Genomic DNA, 25,362 nt, shown 5'->3' on the forward strand with positions numbered 1-25,362 from the left:
CAAATACAAACATACAAAATGTACATATGTAATAATCAAATAAATACATAGAGTTCACAAAGTTTTAAAGTGCGTAGGGCTTTCTTATTTAGAGAGTCTCTGATACTACTAATATAAAAGCACAATTCAGTCTTCAATACCTTAAATGAATCAATACTATTTATGAATGTAAAATGTGGTTAGCAAAATAATTAAATTAATTAAATAAAAATCTTTTCCTCTTGATTAGGCTACACAGTAAAGCCAAAAAGTACATTTTCCCACAACAATGACAGAGGTTTAGAACATTGCAATTTGTTATTAATACATTTTTGCACCCCACCCCATAAGTTGATGCACAATGCCAAGATAAGTGTAAAGCAGTCTCCTCATATTCATTACAAAAAATACAATTTACATCAATCCCACTTTAAAATTTTTGTAAATAATGTTTTGCTGGATAAAATCTGTGGAGAAGTTTATAGGATATTTCTTCAATTTTATTTCTAACATGATATTTCTGTGGTAACAGCCACACTTTTTCCAGCAAATCAGTTGATCCTTTAATAAAGACATCAAAAAAGACTGAATATAAGGTACTGTAATGATTTCTCTTGTTTGTAAAACTACATTTATGCTCCAGGTCTACTGGGGGCAGTATTTCTCTAAATAGTTACTCGCAACACCTGTCTGTAGAAGAAAGTTATAGCAACAGCGCATTTGTTGTGTTTTCATTGGAATGACATGTTATTATATAGCTATATGCTGGACTGGTCATTGCGCTGCTTAATGTAACAGACTGCACTCATTAAAACAGAGTAGATGCGGTGAGATGTGTCGCGCGACTTAAGTGCCTGGCACCTCGGACACGCGCTTTACTGGTTACCTTGACAGCGAGAGCCAGACCGAACAGATAACAAATTAAGAGGCACTTAAACACGTTTCACTAGAGATACAAATTATGTCTTCGCTATCCGTGAAGACCCGCAGGGAAGATGCTGGGAAGCCCTCAATTATTAAGTCAAAATCCATGTCCAGGTTGTGTGTTCGCACATATGCTTCTGTAACGTTACAACAGAGCTAGCGAAGATGAATGATGGTTTGATATTTTTTTCAGCAGACATACGGCTTTACAACACACTCCAGTCTACAAAAAGACATCTAAATGTACAGGAAAGCTTAATGGAAACTCACTGGAAAGGTGAATGTACAGCTTGAATCATATTACTTTTGTTTATTTATTTTATATACATTTAATCTATCTGTCTGTCTGTCTGTCTGTCTGTCTGTCTGTCTTACTGACTGACTGTCTGTCTGTCTGTCTGTCTGTCTAATGTTTTATTTTATTTGACTTCAAATAGGATGCCACCAGAGATCATTCTCAGGATTCTGTTATACTTGGATGCTGGGTCTCTTTTTTGCATTAGTTTTGTCAACAAGCTCTTCCATGATCTTTCCAACAGCAAGTGAGTTTACATTACATTTAATCATTTGGTAAATAACTTTTTTTAAAGAGACTAACAAATGAGAACCATAGCAGAAATCAAAGCAATAGAAAAATTTAGGCTACAATTACTCAATTAGCAGACTCATATCCAAAGTGACTTACAAGTGAGGATAAAAGAAGCACTTCAAATCACTAGAGAGTAGCAGTATATAAACGCTATGATAAGTCTATTAAATATGTCATTTTTTAAAGCATGTAAATAATTTCATGTTCTTCAATGTACAATTTGTACATAGTTTTATAGATAGACGATGCGATTAAGTTGCTTTTTCGGGGAAAATATAAGAGGTATATTTTGTCAAGTATATGAAGATCAAAGTAAATTTATATAATGTAAAACAGAAAATAGAACAGATAAACTAGTTTTTTTATTATTAAAAATACATTATGCAAAAAAGATTAAAAACGATAATGTTAAGAGTACCAGAGGAAGTTTTAGAAAATAGATTAGAGAGTCTTAGTTAGTGAATTGTTAAAAAAAAAAATAATAATAATAATTGACAATATTTGGCAATGCATGAAGACTCTAGACAACAGAAAATCAATAAAATAGCAATAACATGTAAGTGATAAAACTAGTTGATCTATCACATGAGATACAATATATATATATATATATATATATATATATATATATATATATATATATATATATATATATATATATATAGAATAGAACACATCATAACATACAAATAAAAAACAAATTGTTAGTGTCAGACATTTAAATGTTGATGTAAAAGCTGCATCTTCATGCTTTCTGTGTATTTCAAAGTTCATAAATCTTTCAAAACCACATTTAACTTGTCCTAATATCCCTGCAGTGCTCTGTGGTATCAGTTTTACATCCGTGAACTCACCAAAAAGAAAAAAGGCTGCCAAGAAGACCAGGCGACACATGGTCTTGGTGTTAAAGTTGTACAGGAGAAGCCAAAGGGATACTGGAGAAATGCTTTCTTTAAAGAAATCACAGGATTGAATACAAACAAGTGGAGAAAAAAACTTCAGCGCATTGACCCTTATACCGGACTGCCGTGTCATACAGAGGAAGTTCTAAGGTTTGAGATTTGGCTTTTTTGATTTAGTTTATTTGATTATTATTTACAAATATTCATTTTAAGTGATATCAATCTTAAAATCATTGTCTCTTAAAATTCCTATTATATTATGGTGATTTTAAGAAAGCATGATGAAACTCAAGGCCTTTTTCCTGAACCTTTGATCATAGGTTCAATTTGTAGACTCGAAAGAGCTATCACAGACTTCATTTCTTTTTTTGCTTGTACAGGATTCACCTAAATAATTTTTTTCACTGTTGTAAATCCCATTTTTTATGAAGTAATTATAAGGTTGTAAAACCAGTGCGGAGAGATTCTCTGGAATTGCAATATCAAAATTTATAGAAAAAAATAAGTTGATGTTTTGAGTCACATTAGTTATGGGATGCGAAGGAGCTAAAAGTGTGTGTTTCCATTAATTTTTTTTAGTTAATGTGACCCCACAGATAATGTTTTGGCTATTTTCAGATAGTCTATTTTCATCACTGACTATGGCAGTGCTATAGCAAGACAAGCACATTGCACAAATAAACATTAATAATGACATTAACATGTCTCAAAATCATTGTTGCCGTCAACCTCTACAATGTTAACGGGTTCATTGTAACGAAAATCTAAGTAATTTTTTTTCAGCATTTTTCAGGCTGAAATTTTTTTTTTAATTATAATTATTTTATATTGCTCTTGGACAAACCATGCTCAGTCATTACAAACTTTGGTTCTTATTTTATTTTTAAATACACTTTAATAGCAACTCAAACTCAAAGCATTTGTTGTTCACCTTGAACTGAACTTCTGAGACACTGTAAACTGTTATATCATAATCTGCTCAGATCAAAAGATCACAGAGCCGTGCTTTAAATGTTAAAAACATTACAATGCAATCGTTGCAATGAGATAATCACTCGAAACCTCTATATTGCATTATCGTGGATCGTTAGAACAATATAGCAGGGGTGTAAAGTAATAAATTACAAATAGTCAGATTTGAAAGAAAATATCTTTATATCTGAGTAAGGACACGCGTTGCTTGGTAGTCAGGGTTGAAACTGAATAAGTATTAGTATGCAGTTAAAGTCAGAATTATTAGCCCCCCCTTTGAATTCATTTTTTTTTTTTTATATTTCCTAAATGATGTTTAACAGAGCAAGGACATTTTTTTTAAACAGTAGGTCTGATAATATTTTTTCCTCGGGAGAGTCTTATTTGTTTTGTTTCAGCAAGAATAAAAGCAGTTTTTAATTTTTTAAGAGCCATTTTAAGGTCAAAATTATTTGCCCCTTTAAGCTATATTTTTTCAATAGTCTACAGAACAAACCACGGTTATACAACAACTTGCCTAATTACCCTAACTTGCTTAGTTAACCCAATTAAGCTAGTTAAGCCTTTAAATGTCACTTTAAGCTGTATAGAAGTGTCTTGAAAAATATCTAGTCAAATATTATGTACTGTCATCATGGCTAAGATAAAATAAATCAGTTATTAGAAATGAGTTATTAAACTATTATGTTTAGAAATGTGTTGAAAAAAATCTCTCCATTAAACAGAAATTGGGAAAAAAATAGACGGGAGCTAATAATTCAGGGAGGCTAATGATTCTGACTTCAACTGTATTTCCATTTATTGATTCATTATGATTAACCCCTTAAGATATACCTTCTCGTTTTCAAGGGGGTCCCACAATTTATCCCAGTCACATATAATACACAAGAAAACAAAACACAAATTACATAACTTCCATAAAACAACAACACACAACAAAACATAAACATTAACAAAAAGGGAAGTAGTATGTACATAGTACAAAAATGTACAGATCAGTGAATCAAATCACCACAAAAACAGCAACATCCTCAGGAAAAACAAGTACAGTCCAAAGTAAAATATGACAGCAAAGTTTGCTTAAACACCTTAAATAATGCAATGGATCAAATGTTAGCAAGTGCATTATTCCAAGGGAAAAAAATACAAAAACATTGTTGTAAATAATAAGGACACTTTAAATATAAATTGAAACCAGTGAATGCCATCACAATTACATTTCAGCTCCATGTGTAAACACATCAACCTGCTTTCTGTCAGCCTATTTGTATATATTAATGTAATTTGTTCTCACGTTTATTTCACATTTTATATTTATGGTCAATGAATGGCAAATAATTTAAGTTACATGTAGAAAAAACTTTGAAAAGATATTGCCAATGATTAATTTGCAGGATATAAGAAGGAATAATTTCCACAGTGTACTGTAATAGTCTGGAGTAATACTTTTTATCTTGAGTATTTTTAGAAGGGCTACTTTTTACTCATACTTTGAGTAGTATTTAGAACGAATCATTTATTCTACTTGCACCACATTCGCTGTCAAGTAATGGTACTTTTATTTAAGAGTGCTTTTTTAGTTCTTTGTCCATCACTGAATCTATAATCTATATGTGTGTTTATATAAACATGGACAAACTACCATGTATTTTTTTATCTCTACTTCTCTACACTCATACATTCAGTAATACACAAGAAGACTTTGTAGTCAAAATAATGTCTTTGTTGTGACCCATCTGATCTGTTGAAGATGGCATATTCCCTGTCAAATATATGCCAGGGTGTGTTTTTCCCTCCTGCAGTGTCTAGGCTTATTAAAGGTGAGTGTGAGAGTCAGCGTCTTAGATTTGCTCTGTGCTTCTGGGCGATGGGATACGGAAACATGCTTGATGATCTGCAGGCCACGGCGTGCTGTTGTCTTAACCTCTGATTAGAGCTGCCGGGCCACTCAATTTTTCGACTCAAAGAGCGTGTGGCATACAGGGGGAATGAAAATAATTGTGGTCCCCTCAGAAGGCTGGGTGAATTGTAGAAATAAATTGCTTGGCCCCTACCTCTTGCCCAGACAAATCCCCATAGGTTCCCCAGTTACAAAGACACCGGAGGATGAGATTTACTTCGGTAATAATCATCTCCACTGACTTTCAGACACAAACAACAGCTATTAATCTCTATGGGAGTCTGCTTGTAGCTCGGCTTACAGCTTTAATTGATATCATATGGTGCCCCTGCCCACACAAGATGCATCATATTAGGTATTTCCCCATCCTAATGCCCTGCTTCTTTGTGAATTCATTTGAATATAACATTTATAGCTTGAATCTTGGTAGAACATGCACTTCTCTGCTCCTAATCAGTGCAGTTAAGTTAATAACATTACCTGCACAGCAAGTTAATTATGAATTAATAAATTACAGTTCGTTCTGTATTTTAATACTACTTAGGTATGAAACAGAGAAAAAATATCTTTTAAAAAATACTTGGGCAATTTACTCTTGATTCTTCAACGTTTTTTTAATGCATTTGGTTTGATGTCTAGTTAAACTGAACATCCTAAAAATAAGTTAAACACACTCACTTACTGCTTTCCATTAGTCCCACTGGTTTATCTGTGTATGGATGTTTTTATCTATTAATTCTCTTGCATATTAAAGAGATAGGTCACTCGAAAATGGAATTTGTCATCATTTACTCAGCGTTTTTTCAAACCTGTTTGACTTTTTTTTATTGAACATATTAATATTTTGAAGAAAGCTGGAAACCTGTAACCATTGACTTTCTTTATATTTGTTTTTTTTTCCCTACTATGGAATTTGATGCGTGTCAGGAACCAGCATTCTTCAAAATATCTTATCTTGTGTTAAAAAGCAAATGAAACTTATAAAAGGTTTGGAATCACTTAAGGGGGAGTAAATAATGATGACTTTTTTATTTTAGAGTGAGCAACCTCTTTATTTAACTGTATTTCAAGCAACATATTCTAAGAATAAAACTTTAACAACAACAAAACAAATAAATAAACTTTATTCAGAATAAAGTGTCTAAGAACAATATTTTTTTTCTGTCTGGATAATTCAGCATTTCATTGTTGCAATGTTCATGCATTTATTATTTTTCAGGGTTATTTTTAAAAAAACTTCCTTTAGAAAAAACTTTAAAGTTAGGACTGTCATGGTAAGAAATTTTGTTGTGCCATATATTGTCACAGAAATCGTTGTGTATGTGATAGGGCTCAGCGATTTGGCATAAAATGAAAATCTCGATTAATTGAACATTTTAACTCGATTACGATTAATGAACGATTATTTTGTTTTTAAAAAATTATGTTTTTGCCTTCATAGTTCACTGACAAGTTTTGTACAGTAAATGGGCTCACATATTACAAGTGAGAGATGTTTGAATGAAGAGTGCATTTATTTTAAAATATTTGAAGGACACACACACTATCTACTATCTATGGTTATTTAATGAACATCAACACTGAACAATTTAATCACACGTTGTCAAATACATGGCTCCGCGCTGCCCATCCTCGTCACCACTGCCAAGCCGACCAATCACAAAGCTTGCGTTACATGTCGTTGTGATGTGTAGTTACTTTTTTTTGTAACCTGTATATTTTTTTACATAATATCAGAATAATAAGTATAAATCACAATATATTAAGTATAAATTAGCCCTAACATGGTGGGGTCATGTGACTCGACAAACAGTAGGGAAAGTAATTGAAAAAAATTGACCTGGTTAATTTTAATTAAATTTATTTTAATTTCGATTATTGGTTCTGAATGTCAATTTAGATTACTTTTCGATTAAACGCCCAGCCTTAATAAGCGATTATTATTGTCATTTTAAGATCATTATATGCTACTGATTATGTAATGATTATATAACAGCATAATGATGCAAATAGCCACAAACACCTTAAAATACTTAGCATTTTTAAGGTTATTTAGATTCTATAATTTGATGTTAAAAAGGTAAATGTCCTATTAAATGTACTATTTAATGTCCTGTTAGGAAAATGTCCAATTATAAACTCTGACACCGGTGAGGTAGAACATAAATGTCATTGTAAAATGGTTTTACTGTTATTTGTGATTTTGTAAATATATATTGCAATAGCAAAAATTATTGAGCTCATCTCTATGTATTGCACGATAAGTCGATATATTGATGACAGGCCTATTTAAAGTATATTCAATTGTTTCTTTACAAGCTTATCAAATATAATTAATAATAAACAAGCCAAAATGCCATATCATTAAATATAATCTTTTGATTTGATTTACATGATTTTGAATTGTTTATTGATTGATTGATTGATTGATTGATTGATTGATTGATTGATTGATTGATTGATTCATTCATTCATTCATTCATTCATTCATGTTAAAAGAATCTCCAACATACAGGTATCATAGCAAAATATTGCTATACAATTCAAACATTACTTCCAGTAGCCTAAACTCTTATCTTACACATTTTTGTACACTAATGTTTTATCATCGCACTCCCCACTTGGTCTTTCTCCTCAAAAAGGCTCTGGCCTTAACTGATCTGAACATTGAGGTGTCAGTTGGACTTTGTGTCATGTTTGTCTGGCAGGAGTCTGTGCGTTTCATGGCAGATCACAGTGACTGATGGGAGAGGACGGCACAGCACCTTTGAGCAGTCTCATGCCTCCTTCAGCAGCACGGCTGGATTTGTGTTTTGGGGCGCTGTCAACTGGCCTCCCTTCAACCAGATCACCTCTGTTGAGCTTCACGGTGTAGCGCTGGTGCCCCTCGATTGTCCCGCTGCCTACAGGTGTGTGGTAGTTGCCTGCTTTAAACCTTTACTTCTGCCTTCATGAGTCGGCTTGATGTTGTTGACTCAGTTTTATGTCTTTCAGGCCGGGATGGAAATCTGTTATGGCCACGGTAAAGGTTCAAGGTGAATGCAGTGAACTGTTTGTTTCGGACAAGGTTATCAAGATGGTGTATGTGGGACAAGGCATAACTTTTGGACTCTGGAAGGTATTTAAAAAAAAAAAAACGATACAAAGCATTTTGTGATATTTCATTGATTTTGCTTTTTGGGATATATTTTATGTGAAGTTTATTTATAACTAATTTCACGTGGTTATGATTGACCACGGCTTGTCCCACATTAGTTATCACATGATTTACCAATCAAACAAATCCAAACACATAATAAATAGCCAGATTTTCTTACCTTAGTTATCTTTGTCTTGAAGAATCCTCCCATCCATCTGTACTCCTCCCCTCTTTTCTAGATTAATCCAGGATAGGACAGCACGATGGCTCAGTGGTTAGCACTGTTGCCTCACAGCAAGAAGGTTGCTGAAATTGTTGCAAATTTATAAAAAAATAAAGAACCTGAAAAATCACATGTACATAAGTATTCACAGCCTTTGCCGTGAAGCTCTAAATTGAGCTCAAGTACATTCTGTTTCCACTGACCATTCTTGAGATGTTTCAGCAGCTTAATTGGAGTTCACCTGTGGTAAATTCAGTTGATTGGACATGATTTGAAAGGCATATACCTGTCTATACCTGAAAGGCATTGAGCCTGTCTCATCCTTCAAGTTCCTGGGGACCCACATCTCAAAGGACCTTTCCTGGACCACCAACACCTCCAGCCTGATCAAGAAGGCTCACCAACGCCTATTTTTCTTGAGGCAATTTAAGAAGAACCAGCTTTCATCAGCTGTCTTGGTGAACTTCTACCGCTGCACAGTAGAAAGCATCCTCACCAACTGCGTCCCAGTCTGGTATGGAAGCTTCTCTGTTGCGGAGCGTAAGGCACTGCAGCGGGTGGTGAAAACTGCCCAATGCATCACAGGGACTACACTTCCAGCCATTGAGGACATGCAGTAGAAACGCTGTCTGCGCCAAGCACGCAGTATTCTTAGGGACACCTCTCACCCTGCTCACAGACTGTTTTCTCTCCTGCCTTTCGGCAGGCGCTTCAGGCTCCCCCGGACAAAAACCAGCAGACTGAGGAACAACTTTTTCCCCAGAGCTGTCTCTCTTTTGAACTCTGCCCCTCACTGACTCTTTTGCTCCCTCAATACACCCCCCACTCTCTTCTAATTTATACTCCTCACAATCACTGCACTGTTTAACATTTGCACATTTAAATTTGCACATATTCATTGCACTACATTGCACTGATTCATTTATTTGAACTGTACATGCCCACTGCACATGGACATTTGTAATTATGTACACACCCACTGTACATAAACATTTGTAATTATGTTTATCTATCTGCACACTTCTGATTATTAATAGCATCCTGTACATATATTCATTTATTGTAAATCTGTTCATAGCTAATACAACCTGTATATAATGTTCATAGTACATCCATATGTAAATATCACCATAATTTTTCTATAACTGCACTTTATAACTTATACCTGTATCCTGCACTTGCTTCTATTGCACTGCTGGTTAGACCTAAACTGCATTTCGTTGCCTTGTACTTGTACATGTGTAATGACAATAAAGTTCAATCTAATCTAATCTATTTAACGTCCCAGGGTTGACAGTGCATGTCAAAACACAAACCAAGCATGAAGACAAAAACATTGTCTGTAGACCTCCAAGACTGGATTGTCTCAAGGCACGGCTGGGGAAGGTTACAGAAAATTTTCAGCTGCTCTGAAAGTTCCAATGAGAACAGTGGCCTCCATCATCCGTAAGTGGAAGATGTTTGGAACTACTAGGACTCTTCCTAGAGCTGGCCGGCCATCTAAGCTGAGTGATCAGGGGAGAAGGGCCTTAGTCAGCGAGGTAATCAATAACCCGATGGTCACTCTGTCTGAGCTCCAGCATTTTTCTGTGGAGAGAGGAGAACCTTACAGATGGACAACCATCTGTGCAGTAATCCACCAATCAGGCCTGTATGGTAGAGTGGCCAGACAGAAGCCACTCCTTGCCTGGAATTTGCCAAAAGGCATCTGAAGGACATTCAGACCATAAGAAACAAAATTCTCTGGTCTAATGAGACTAAAATTGAACTCTTTGGAGTGAATGCCAGGCGTTACGTTTGGAGAAAACCAGGCACCACTCAATACCAGGCTAATACCATTTATACAGTGAAGCATGGTGGTGGCAGCATCATGCTGTGGGAACACCAAATCATCAATGGAATGGCTTCACAACAACTCAGTGAATGTCCTTGAGTGGCCCAGCCAGAGCCCTGAACTAAATCTCATGAACATCTCTGGAGAGATCTGAAAATGGCTGTACACCGTCACTTACCATACAACCTGATAGAGCTTGAGAGGTACTGCAAAGTAGAATGGGAAAAAAATCCTAAAGGCAGGTGTGCCAAGCTTGTGACATCATATTCAAAAAGACTTGAGGCTGTAATTGCTGCCAAAGTTGCATCAACAAAGTATTGAGCAAAGGCTGTCAATACTTATGCACATGTGATTTTTCATTTTATTTTTTATTTTTTATAAATTTGCAACAATTTTTAAAAACTCTTTTAAAGAATTTAATCTATTTTGGAATAAGACTGTAACATAAAAAAATCTGGAAAAAGTGAAGCGCTATCTGGAATACTTTCCAGATGCACTGAATAATCATTAGTGTATACATGCTATACAGGTTGTAATATACAAAGCATTTCAAATGATCAAGCTTATTTATAATTAAATTTTAACCTTTTTTTAAACAAAGTTGATTTTTGCATTTAGATTTTCATGATATAGTTTTGTTGTGTGATTTGATTTTTGAAATTAATTTTGATTTTGAGTTTTGATCAACTATAATAACAGTTCTGTGTGTTTCTGTACAGGACCAATTGCAAATCGCTTTTGTTATTGTGAACTTGCACAATCATTTACTTGTGCAAAGAAGTCTTCACCCATACATTAGGTATTCTTTTATTTTCTCTTGTCATTTTTATATTATTTTCAAAAACTTTTGTCCAAGAAATTTATTTTTTTTTGCTTTTACAAAAGACCATTTTCTTTAGCTACATTAAAAAAGGTTTAATAACCACAAAAATAAAATTCAGCAATCATTTACTCACCCTTGACTTGTTCCTATTGTGTCAGAGTTATTTCTTTGTTTGAACACAAAATAATATATTTTGAACAGCTTTCTTCCCATATTAATGTCAAAAGCTTATACCAAAAGCTTAAACAGTTTACAGTTTATTTTCTTGTATTTTATTTAGCTGAACAACTGTGGTTCACTTTATCTGTCCTTTCTCTCTGTATTTATTTTTATATGTAACTCTGAGCCTAAATGTCTGATAAGCAGTGCTGTCAGTGTAATTTTATGGTCTAATAACTCCATCTTCTGGTACAGTTGAAAACTGTGCCCAGCTCTGACTCATCAGCTGTTATGCTGTCTGTTTTGCTGCCAAACTTTACTATGCTTCTTACTGTAAAAAAAAGTAAATTGACCGATTTGTAGTCAACAGTCTCTTTCTTTGCTTTACAGTTCACATAGAGAAGCCAGAGTCAGGGCTTTGTTTGATGACGTGGATCCGGAGTTTGGTCTTCATGGGTACACTGCTTACATTGAACTACACAACACAGCCAGAGTCCTCGTGTCTGACCGCTTTTCTCAGCTCTTCTGCAGGAGAGGTAAATAGATTCATAGGAAATCTTATATAAGCACATGCTTAAACCATAGGCCAAAGCTACATCTTATTTATTTTTTTGCTGAGATACCTCAACAGCTGATGGTGCTAGATACGCAACAGTAGATGGCACTAGATTCTCAAAAATCCATCATTAGTGTCTTCAAGTAGGAAAAATTCTGCTGTTTTTACCCTTGAAGTGTAGTATCATGTATTGACATCTGAATGTCTTGTAAAATAGTATTATTTACATTTTATAAAATGTATGAAAGCACTTTTGTTTCATTAGTGATCTGAATGTGGTCTCATCATTCGATCGTTGTAAAGGGTATATGAAAACATATTGAACTCCACTCCCACACACACACATTGATACATTTATTAGAATAAATAATTAATTAATAATATTAATTATTCCTTATTTTCTCACCCTCAAGTGGTTTTATTTATTTTTTATTTATATTGACATCCGTAGTAAAAAAAATAGTATGGATGTCAATGGTTACTGGGTTCCAACATTCTATCAAAATAGCTATTTTTGTATTCAGAGAATAAAAAACCGAAAACAAGTCTGTGACAAGTGAAGGGTGACTAAATGTTAAAAGAATGCATATATAATATAATCAAATAATTAAAAATTACAGTATGTAACAACCAGTATTCCTGTCGTCACAGGAATGTATGAACAAATAAGTGAACATTATTATTATTTTTCTAAATATTTTTAAAATAGAACGCAATCATTTTAAAATGCATTCATATTTTAAATATTTGCAGTATTACCATATTTACTATTTTAAAATTATATATATATAAGCAAAAATAGTAATAATAACAATTTAAATGGCCAATAAAACACAACCAATATAAACCAAGTAAAAATTTGTTTTTAGATAATGTGCTGTTGGATGCATTCAAATTCAAATTCAAATGGACAATTTAGGAACCGGCAGTAGTTAATCACCATTTAAATCAGGCTGCTTGTCTAGTTGGGCAAGTAAAATCACTTGCTTTCTTGTTCCAAACAAGCAAACAACAATTATTTTTGTGGAAACCCTAACCAAGACGCGGAGAACATGCAAATTCCACACAGAAATGCCAACTGACCCAGCTGGGGCTCGAATCAGCGACCTTCTTGCTGTGAGGTGATTATGCTACCCACTGCGCCACGTGCTGCCCTCCCCCTCACAGATCTCTCTTTTAAATTATTATTTTCTTTAAGATGCTATAAAATATTATATTTGTGCATATACACTAGTTTAGTCAGTACCGAGCCAAATCTGGAGATAATCTAACAAAATAACTTATGATAATGGGCCAAAAAGTAGTACACCCAAATTTATATTTTAGAGAAAAATATTAAATGCTATTTTTAAATGGGACAAATCAAGAGACACAAGAAATATGACAAATTTAGTGTAAATCCGCAATATTTCACTTGAACTTAAATGTATTATCTTTCTATTTCCAAAGGTGTTTGGTGACTAAAATATTTTGAAATAAATATATTTGTTTAATACATCTGTTTTGTTCAGACGCACCAACATATATTACCTATATTCACTGAGAAATGGATAAAACATAAATTTTTGAAATGAGGCGTACTCATTCATCTATCTAATATTTTTGGTAGACAGCCACAAAGTACCATATTTCATAACACATACTTGTTTTCTGTCCAGACCAGATTTCTGGTGGTTTCCTTCCACTGAAGCTGATCGGTAAGAATAACAGATGCCCAAATGCTCATCTGCTTAGTGATGTCAGCTTGCCTTGGAAAACTGAGGCTTTACATGGAGCTATCAAGGTACATCACAACTCTATGATACTTTATTTCACCATTTAGGTAAATAATTTTATTTATATTGGATCAATTATTTGTCATCTCCAGGACTGCTGCATGTTCAGCCTCACTGTATGGGACGAAGCCAAGCAGCCTTTTTGGTGTGTCAGCGCTCCTGTTGTCATTACAAAAGTCAATCAGGACACAGTATCATATGATTTTGATGGTGCAAGTTTCTCCATCTTCTACCAAGACTCAGAGGGGAGGGTGGAGATGAGGCTGAAGCAGATGGAGTATAAGGAACAGTATTTTCTAGTTAATCTAGTGATTTACATCTCTGTTGCCAAAGTGAATAAGCACTTTGGGAGAGATTACTGAAGACTTTTTAATGTATTAGACACTTAAATCCACATTTTCACATAGCATTATGTTTTAATCACAGGTCAGTCTGTCACAGAAACGAGGGATTGCCATGTCCCGTTTACTTACAAGTTGTATTTAACAAATAATAAAGTCAGGGTTTCCCACTCTTAGCCAAAAGTCAATTTTTTTTGCAAAGTTATTAACTATGATAACTAACAACTAATGTAGGCTATTATATATATATATATATATATATATATATATATATATATATATATATATATATATATATATATATATATATATATATATATATATATATATATATATATATTGTTGAAATCAGAATTAGCCAAGTTATTGTATCGAAAACAAATATCAAATATAGCTTAAAGGGGCTAATAATTTTGACCTTAAAATTGTTTTTAAAAAATTTAAAACTCCTTTTATTCTAGCCAAAATAAAACAAATTAGACTTTCTCCAGAAGAAAAAATACTATCAATATTATGTCCAAAAAGTAAGTACACCCAAATTTATCATCATCATCTTCATTTTCATCCACTTATCCAGGCCCGGGTCGCGGGGGCAGCAGTCTTAGGAGAGAACTCTAGAATTCCCTCTCCCCTGCCACTTCCTCCAGCTCCTCCGGGGGGATCCCGAGGCATTCCCAGGACAGTCGAGAGACATATTCTCTCCAGCATGTCCTGAGTCTTCCCCAAGGCCTCCTCCTGGTGGGACATGCCTGGAACACCTCCCTAGCTAGGCGTCCTGTAAGCATCCGAAACAGATGCCCGAGCCACCTCAGCTGACTTCTCTCGATGTGGCGGTGCAGCGGCTCTACACCGAGCTCCTCCCGGTGACAGAGCTCCTCACCCTGTCTGTAAGGGTGCGCCCTGCCACCCTACAAAGGAAACTCATTTCAGCCGCTTGTATCCGTGATCTTGTCCTTTCGGTCATGACCCAAAGCTCATGACCATAGGTGAGAGTAGGAACATAGATTGACCGGTAAATCGAGAGCTTTGCCTTTCAGCTATTCTCCTTCTTTACCACAACGGACCGGTATATCGACCGCATTACTGGTGCCGCTGCACCAATCCGCCTGTCAATCTCACGTTCTATCCTTCCCTCACTTGTGAACAAAACCACAAGATACTTGAACTCCTCCACCTGGGGTAAGGACTTTCCTCCAACCTGGAGATGGCAAACCACCTTTTTCCGGTGGAGCACCATTGCCTCGGACTTGGAGGTGCTGATTCTCATCCCAGAATCAGGGAGAGTCACACTCAGCAGCAAACCGCCCAAGAAAAATATTTCATGCAAATTTTAAATAGGTAAATCAGCAATATTTCACTTGAATTTGACATGATCTGTATATATATATGAAAATATATACATAAATATACAGAATTATTAACCACCCTTTGAATTTTTTTTTCTTTTTTTGATATTTCGCAAATGATAATTAACAGAGCAAGGATATATATATATATATATATATATATATATATATATATATATATATATATATATATATATATATATATATATATGTACAGTTTTCATAAACTGAATGTATAATTTGCAATGGCAAACAAAAATCTCTGATATTTCATGACTTAGACAACAAATCTCTGACTTTCAGTGTCTGTAATATACCTTTTAAAATTCCCTGATATTTCAGAAATTCCTTGAACTGTGGAACCCTTTAAAGTTGACCTGACGTGATCTGTATTTCTACAGCTGTAGAACCTTCAGTAAAAATAAATAAGTAAATGAATATATAATAGGAATAAACAAGGAGGGCATAGATGGACATTTAAGACTGATAGGCTGTGGACTCCCTCCCTACTTGATTAAACAGATCCAAAAAAAGGAGTTATTTTACTTGCATTCAGCATAATTTCATATAAAATCACTTTTGTTCTGTAAATTTAATGTGGACACCAAATGGAACGCCTTGTTTTTAAACAGCATATAATTATAGTAATCTAGCCAAGATTGTTTCCAAGTGTTTTTCATGAAAAGCACTTTGAGTTTAACAGCAGTTTCAAGCTGAAAGGCCTCTAATCTGCTTGTCAAAACCCATTGAAAAAATAACAAGGAGCCCGTTTTTTGATTTGCAAATTGGTACCAAATTTGGTGTTGATACCAAAACCAACAATGGATGCCTGATAGAAATATTATTATTATTATTATTATTATTATTATTATTATTATTATTATTATTATTATTGTTGTATTTTATTTGTGTTTTTCACTGAGATGTGCAGTCAGATTTAAGAAGGCAGTCTTTTATGTTCTCAAAGATCAACTGTGTATTTTTAGTAAGGTGGTTTATCATGGTGTGTGGGGCGTAACTATATAATAATAAGTATTTTACATTTGACAACTGTTTTACAATTGAAATATTTAAATTGAAATAAAAAATTAATACCCTAGGTTTTTGTAAAATGAATTTACAATGTTTGAAAAATCATTTACATTACGCAATTTAGATTTTTCAAAATATTATGCAGACCTTCACACTCATTAGTATTTTGAATTCGAATTAATCAACCCAGACTCATTGAAAATACATGCCTCAGCCTACATTTTTGGCACAAATTTTAAATATGTTGCTCCAGTTAGGTTTCATTGCACATTACAGATAACAAATCCACTAGAAGATGATGACTTCTGAGAATCTGAAATACCTTACTTATGATACGTTTTGATATACAGAATAGATGTTTTGTTGTATTTATTTAGTGTTGTGCAAATAACTGCACAAAAATGACCATTTATATGGCCCTTTAAATATCCTTGGTAAAGAACAAAAGCTGTCCCAGCATAACAAGTGACATTCATTTTACCTATAAACTGGAGTCAAATGGATGTAGAAGTGTTTTTGCAGTTAAAAATGTTGGCTGAAGCACCTATTTCCATTGAGCCATACCTGATCCCCTGTTTGACATAACTGTCCTTGTCGTTTAGTCAGAAGTAAATTCGTATGATTTTTAAAAATTGATATATTATAACTGTCATTAATTATAGTGATGTCGATCAGTGTTTATTGATAGTTTTTCATTTTAAATTCGCGATCATGTCAACACCAAAGGCACCAAATCAATTTCATTTAGATATTTCTCCAGCAACAGCACATTTTCTCCCCATTACACTTATTTCTAAATGAAATGATTTGCATAATGGATAGTTATGGCGGTTGGTGCATTACTCTTCTGGTTTCTTGCCACTAAACATGACAGAATTCTTGATTTTGCTTTATTATTCATAGACAATAGACATTTATTTGCCCTGAAAGTAGATTAAGTTCTTTTGTCACAGCATTAAGTTACACTTTAAATCTCCAAGGCATTGGTTTATGCAAATTAAATAGTCCATAAAATTTCGGGTGAAGTGCTTGACTTTAAGATGATAACACCAAGGGCATTAAGCGCATGTAATGGATTTTTTTTAGCATGTGACTCCGTGAACAATATTTTGACATCATAGAATGAAAACATGCTGTGACTTATACAGCTTAGCGATGTTCATTTGGCACCAAAACTATCTGGAAATGATTATATACAGCACGATGTTTTTATTACACAGCTTCAGCATTTCTAGCATGAGACAATTGCATTCGGGAGAGGCGTATAATCATGACATTGCTCTTTATTGCAGGCATTTTGACACAACTCCAGAAGTGAAATAAGGTTTCGCTTAGGTCAGTAATCAGCGATGCCGATGTTATACGGTTGGCAGAAGAGACTGACATAAAAAAACTGGATAGTGGTGTAATAAGATTGCCTAGCACTCTCCTTTTTCCCCCCTCTCAGAGGTCAAGCTAACCTTGAAAACTGCTTTTTTCAACACATTCTGTCGTGACTCTGATCCAAATCCATTCCCTCTGTTGGCTCAAATGAATTGGCTTTTTGTCATGACTGAGGCTGTTTTTAAAGGTTTGCCTGAAGGTTAATACCCCTTATGTTGCCCCAATATTTCAGTGGTTTATTGTGTTGCGGTAGATGAACAACTGTGAGGCGCAGCTATTTTAAGACCACCCTGAGGCGTACTTTAGTGTAGTAAAATCACTTTATGCATCCGGTAATATAGTCTTTGGAAGTAGTAAAACACCAATCTGGTTAACCATAGATGAGGTGTAGTAATGACAAGTGGATGATGTTTTGTAGAAACGGGCTGAGATTGAGAAAACAGAATGGGTAATATCGGTTAAATGAATGTAGTGGTTCCTAATTGTGGGCAGGTTTACTGGGAAAAGTTGTGTTGTGTGATTATTTTCTGTTGTAGTTAGAGTTAACTATTATACATTTGCACTAAAAGGAAGAAAACTGGAAAAGTGCTTTTTTAAAAATTTATTTTATTATTTCAACTTTACAGGCAGTCCCATTAGCCATAAAACAATGCAATGTGATGCAAAATTCAAAATACTGGAAAAATAATAGTAAAAAAATCTTTAAGACAGTCCTTTTTTACAGATTGTTTTTAGTGAGTGGTATTAAAAGTTTCTACATACAAAGACAGTCAACCAACTGTTATGTACAATATTATACATACAGTGATGCATACTTGATCAGCCACATTGCACTACATTACACAAAATCAGGTTAAAATGTAACCTTTATTATTTAAATGACCTTATTTTATTTAGATCATAACAGGACATTTGCATACATTTTGAAAAGTTAGTTTATGGAACTGTTTAATAAAATGTTAATAATAATAATAAAATAATAAAAGTATTAATGATATAAATAATAATTACTATTCATTTATAAAATGTGCACACAATTAACATTTAAATAAAATGAATTTCAAGTCTCACTTCAACCAAAGGCCAACAACTTTGCATCTTTCCAGTAGATGGCAGACTAGTGAAATGCATTTCTGTTCTCTTTCCACAGACACTGAACCCTAACCATATTGATTAACAAGTCAAATTTTTACATATTGGTCCGCTGAGAACCGAAGTTGTTAATTTTAACAGACTTCAAAAGACACTTAAAGACTTGGTTATACAATTAAGTTGTACTTAAAATACTATTATTTTAATCAGGTAAATCTAAATCTGGTTGTCCTGAAGCCATTTATAACCATTTATAAATGATTTACACAAAATCATTTACTGTACTGCATGAACTTTATGTAATCCTTGGAATAAAAAAAAAGCACTGCCATTTTCAGCATCTACTGCCATCTCTCCTGTCTGACCAGCTGAGACCTGAATGAAATCAGCCTTTTAGAGTCTTTCACCACAGTGGCTGACAGAAAACCGAATGGTCCAAAAAAACCTAAATAAATAAATAGCTTTGCTTGAATGAATTAGTTCAGCCTTTTTAGCCCACACAGTGTGATTTTAATCACATCATTTTATTAACATGCAGCTGAAAACTCCCAGTGGCATTTTGCAGCAACTTGGCGGCGTTTTCGCCCCCCTGTTTAACATTTAATTTGGATCTGGCGGGACCTTGTTGCTACAATTAATTCTCTGTCATCCCAAAGCGGGGTCACATGCTAACGAGGCCACAGCCTTCACCGTGACACTGCTTTGCACTGCCATTTAAACCCAGCCACATCACTATACTGCACAGTTAGTAACTATAACACATTAAAAGGAAAAAAGAACATATCCGGATTAGTCGCATACTGCCAGGAGAAGCAATATGACATTTTTTGTCCACCAAAGATAAATTTAAGTGATAGTTCACCCCAAAATTAAAGTTAGATGTTATTCTGCCCACCCTAAGGGTTGTCCTAGATGCAGGTGACTTTTTTTACAAGGTTAACATGATAGTTAATCCAAATCCCAAAAAGTATTACCAATTTATCCACCCCAAGTTGGTTTCAAACCATTCTGGTTATTTTTTTTCCTGCTGAACAAAAAAGAAGACATTTTGAAAATGTTGGAAATTGGTAGCCCTTGACATCCATGGTCTTGGTCTTCCTTGGTACAAGCTTTTCTCTATAGCACTTTTCAGAATAATTATTGTTGCAAAATAGCTTTACAAAAAGGTGCACGTTATTACTAAATTACAGTCAAAATTGTAAAAGTAGAAATAGAGAGCTAAGGAAAGAGAATTAGGAAAGTAGTAAAAAATTGGAAGTCAATGGCAACTGGTTTCATACATCTCTCAGAATACTATTTCCGCTTGATAAGCGTGACATCACGTGAAGCAGCTTCTGGGTTCAAGTGCTAACTCAAACTGTACGGGGAGGCCCAACAAATGGTAATAATAAATATTTACATAGTGATGTAATACTTTCAATAATCACAATCGCCAACTATATATATAGTTGAAGTCAAAATTATTAGCCCCCCCTTAGAATTTTTTTTTTTTCTTTTTTAAATTTTCTCAAATTATGTTTAACAGAGCAAAAATAAATAAATAAATAAATAATAATTCACAGTATGTCTGTTAATATTTTTTCTTCTGTAGAAAGTCTTATTTGTTTTATTTCAGCTAGAATAAAAGCAGTTAAAAAAAATAATAATAATAATTTTAGGTCAAAATTTTTGCTCTATATATTTTTGATAGTCTACAGAACAAACCGTTGTTATACAATAACTTGCCTAATTACCCTAACCTGCCTAGTTGACCTAATTTGATTTGGACCCCGAAACAGTATTTCATACGTCATGACTTAACAAGTGGATAGAAGCTCGGAAAATTCATAAGGTCTGGAGGGTAGGCAAGCAATAACTGGAGGTAAAGACTTCCTGTAGCTCAAATATAGAACTGTAATAGCCATGGATGTGAGTGTGATTCTCAGGTTGAGGAACTGATAAAATGTCTATCTTCATTGTATAACTTAAAGAATATATATTTTTAGCTGATTCTGCAGTCTTTGGAGATTCATAAAATGCAAACCATTGCTTTGACAGTCTCTAAAACACTGTGCAGGCAAAACAAAATTAATACATATGTTTCTTAGTGATATATTAGGGCTTTATGTAGCAAAACAATCATTAAATCACATGAAGCTGAATGTTTTTTAGAACATTATTACTTTCAATATTTGAATGTTTCTAAAATTACTCAATAGTTTGTTTATGGCAGTGCATTTCTGGCTGCAGCTCTGACCAGAGTTTGAACCTTGACATGCATATATAATCTCATGTTTTATTCTATTCTGCTCTCAAGACAATACGGATTGGTTTGATTTTTGCTGAATACATTGTAATATGCTGAATATGACTGGTATAAATCCAGATGTATATTTTGTGCAGGATGGCAGATTATACAATCGGGCTCATTATAAAAATTTTTAAAAAGATGCGTTAATGGGGCAGTTATATTGAGCTCTAGGTGTTAGATTGTTCTTTAAGATTTAAGATTACATTTGTTTAACTTTAAAAAAAAGTGCCTTGTGCTTTTACATTTAATCTATCAAAAACAAACAAAACACCTGTAAAAGTAATATTTTCAAAGGGATTATTATGAATAGTTGTTGATTTATTATTTTGACACAAAGCTGAATTTTAGCCTCAAGTGTCATGTAGTCCTTCAGAAGTCATTTTAATATGCTGATTCAGTTCAGTGTTGCCAATGTTGACAAGTTCTTAATATTCTTTTGAAGACCATGATTAAGTCTTTGAATCTTTTGTGGCAATTCAGAACATTTTACTGTCACTTTTAATCAATTTAATGCATTCCTCTCTGAGTAAAAGTATTCATTTATTTGAAAAGGCACATTGGGCTTTAGAGCCTAATATTTGCAGAAGCCTGTTTAATATGAACATCACATTTGTTTAAAGAGCCCGTATTATGCATTAAAAAGGGTTATATTTGGGTTTTGGGGGTCCCCAACAACAGGCTGATATACATGCAAGGTAAAAAACACTTTCATTGTCTTATAATATGCATTTATTTTAACCTAATTATCCCAAACGACTCCCATATGATTTGTTCAGCGAATCATTTGTTCCCAAACTCCTCCTTAGCGCGATGCTAATATGTGCTGATTGGTCCTATGACACAGTCTGTTGTAATTGGTCCACTGGGTTCAGCGTAAGACAGAGAGAATCGTCCACCATGGCTTCTCAACAATTTTGAAGTAGTCACTGCAGAGTGTGTGTGTAAGCCCAATGCAGGACTGCCTTAAAGCAATGCAGTTAAACACAAGCATATTGCTCTATTCTTAACCATAAGTAAAAACAGTGACACACATTTAGTATTAATCAACACAGTGGCAAAAGCTGAACTACTTTGAAACTTGACCACCGCACATGTGTAGCAACAGCTGACGGTAGCCATAGCAACAACAAACGGCAATGGACCGTAAGCTCACAAACGCATTTAAATCCGTAAACAAAGCGGCACGTGGCACGTTTTCAACGTGCTTTTAGATGCGATATGAGAATATAAGGAGTTGACCAGATACACTACAAGCGGTTATAAGTAACAAAACACAATTAAATACATAATTTGCAAGCTAGAGAAAACAAGGAGCCAGCCATTTTAGTCTCGCTTACACTTGTAAAATGGTGGAAGGAACTGATACATGAACTGTGTAAAGTAAAGTTCCTGTCAAGCTCTGACAAAGTCCCATACATCAATAGTCTTTTCTGATCCTTTCCTTATTCTTTTAACAAACGGCCGACAAATGCACCATTGTAAGCATGTAGATTGCTGAAGCACTCGTCAGAAAAGTGATGGGAACAGCACAAGGCTGGGGCTATAATGCTGAGGTGTTTTTGCAATAATATAATAATACGTCGACACGGCTAAAGACTCAATTGAACCACTAGTTCACTTGACATAAAACATTACTCTGCTGTACTTGGTTCCAGATTGGTTTAAATATGGGTCAGAATGTGCATGGATATATGGATGATTTCTTCTGACATTATTCATTTTTTAACGACTCTTGTAATATTTATGATTGGCTAATTTAATTTCTTTTGTAATTGAGGCCAGCTAGTGTACTGGCATTGTCTTTGACATGATGTTAGCGGCTGTGATTTTTAGCACCCACGTCCCATGTTGGAATTGTTTTGAGCAGTGTGAGCTGGAGGTTATTATATTGGTGTTATAACCTGAATGGAGGTGAGCTTTATTTCTAGTGCCTACCTCTCATGTTGGAGCCAGTGCAATTGTCGGTTTGTATCTGGTTTGTCTGGCAAGCCTTTTAAGGGAGCTTTCTTTTCCATGATGATATGATTGTTAGTGTTGTGTGTATGTTTCCCATGTGAGTACAACCAATGGCATGACATTTTCTCTTTATTTCTATAGTGCTTTTTACAATGTAGATTGTGTCAGTTCCCTGCCATGATAGAGGTTGCATGTTTTAGTCCTTTTTCTTATGAGTAGAACCAGAGAGTTAACATTAGTCCCCTGACCACGATAGGAGTGAGGATTAGGGACTGAGCATAACAGGGGCCCGCATGTAAGATACTGTATGTGTGGGTAAACCTCACTCCCCTGGCCTTGAGAGGTGCACTAACAACTGAAGCTAACTTTTAAGTACCCATCTTGAAGATACTGGTTCAAATCCATGTCAGAGCAGTGCAAGCAGAGCTGGAGGGCATTGCATTAGTGCTGTGAGCCATGAATGGAATGAGGTTTAGAGGGCTGAGTTGCCAAATAGTAAGAGTTGTGCAGGTAAGCCTCACTCTCTTGGCCTGCTTGATGTGTGGTCTTTAGCATCCTTGCTAGTGTGCACATTTCCAAAAGTGATTAGAACCGGACTTAATAGTGGTGCGAGCCTTGTTTCTGATTTTGATTTAGTAATCTCCTCCCATGTCAAACAGGTTTGTATGTTTCTCGGAGCAGTGTGAGTAGAGATGGAAGTCATTGCATTAGTACAGAGACTCAAATGGGAGTGAGGTTTTTTTTTTTTTTTTTTTTTTTTTGGGGGGGGGGGGGGGGGGGGGGGTGGGGGGGGGGGGGGGGGGGGGGGGGGGGGGGTGAATGTAAAAATAGTGACAACTTTCCTCCACACAGCCAAAGGAAAAGAAAAATCACAATGAAGTTTATCATTAACTGTTTGTATCCTTTTGATTTAATTTAATTTGTCAGTTTTTTTAAATGTCATCAGACTCTTGTAATCTATCTAAATCTTTTAAAATCAAATACTATTTATTTAATCAGTTAAAAAAATATGAATATAGTATAAATATATCTAGTAGAAAATTAATTAGTTAAATTCTATGAGATTGATTTACTTCATATTTGGGGCAAATCAATGCAGCTCTATACTCCACACAGTTTATTAAATTAATAAGAAGAACACATTGAATTTATTGATATTATTACATAAATCTTGTTCTTATTTGTTTCATTTATGTTTAACTTACAAAAACCAGTCGCATAAAGCTTATTAGTTCAGTTATGTTAAAAGTATAATTCAAATGGATGGAAAATTTATCAGAATACATAAATCTTATTGTTAGGCCTAAATATTTTTTTTAAGTGCAGCCCATCTGCGTGAGAGTTTGTGTCTTTGGCTGCATTTACACTGCAGATCTCGATGGTCAATTCCAATTTTGTGACTGTATCCGATTTTTTTGATGACCAGCTTACATCATTTTTTAAAAGTGACTCGTATCCGATTGTCTGCATTTACACAGCACACGGAATAGATGCAATTACCAGGAAAACAGAGCGGGCTCATACTTGACAGCTGATAATTAAAGAGTGCTCTTTTCTCCATTACTGTATTTAACATGTTTGCAGGGTTTAATTTTTTAAAATTAAAATTCTTTTTGACAAGTTGTTTTACTATAGTTTATGACAGAAAAGTTTTCATTTGGCCATCTTCTTTTAATCTAGACCTTTTTAAACCAGTAGGCATCTCAATGTAATGTCCATGGCGTGATTTATGCGCATGATGTATGCAATAGTTTTATACTAGTTTATATTGGTTACGTGGAGGAAATTGCACTTTCTCTCTCGTTAATCATGCTTTCAAGAGTTCATACTTAGCTGATGATTGATTATAAAGCTTGTTTGGCATGCTGTCCCGGGAGAGAGCCCTGAGCTCATAAGATCCTCAAGCCCGGGGCTCCCTCCCATTTGCAAGGCGAGAGGGGAGATTGAGCTCAGGTAGATCTCGAGAACTCCCCTGCTGTAGTAGCTAATGAACAGATAGTGATTTCTCTTAAGATATAACTACCTTAAGTTGCATGTTTTTGGACGGTGGGTGGAAACCGGTGAACCCGGGTGAAACCCGCGTGAGCACGGGGAGAACGTGTAAACTCTGCACAGAAATATTGGCTGGCTTGGCAAGGACTAGAACC

The 25,362-nt window shown here is 34.7% G+C and overlaps 1 protein-coding gene across 2 annotated transcripts; it reads left to right on the forward strand.

Annotated features, from left to right (window-relative positions):
• Positions 1–713: 713 nt before the first annotated feature.
• Positions 714–14,336, forward strand: fbxo15 (F-box protein 15). Of its 2 annotated transcripts, none has more exons than XM_056450852.1 (10): positions 714–1,017; positions 1,097–1,180; positions 1,341–1,445; positions 2,311–2,544; positions 7,975–8,175; positions 8,261–8,384; positions 11,182–11,261; positions 11,835–11,980; positions 13,659–13,783; positions 13,868–14,336. In XM_056450852.1, the coding sequence occupies exons 1-10, from the start codon at positions 941–943 to the stop codon at positions 14,135–14,137; spliced, it is 1,446 nt and encodes a 481-aa protein (XP_056306827.1). In that variant the 5' UTR covers positions 714–940; the 3' UTR covers positions 14,138–14,336. The 2 variants fall into 2 exon arrangements, with proteins under 2 accessions (XP_056306827.1, XP_056306828.1); XM_056450853.1 differs by having other exon boundaries at positions 1,100–1,180; positions 13,868–14,335.
• The last annotated feature ends 11,026 nt before the right edge of the window (positions 14,337–25,362 follow it).

The sequence above is a fragment of the Danio aesculapii genome, chromosome 24, assembly GCF_903798145.1.
Source record: "Danio aesculapii chromosome 24, fDanAes4.1, whole genome shotgun sequence".
Taxonomy (NCBI): Eukaryota; Metazoa; Chordata; class Actinopteri; order Cypriniformes; family Danionidae; genus Danio; species Danio aesculapii.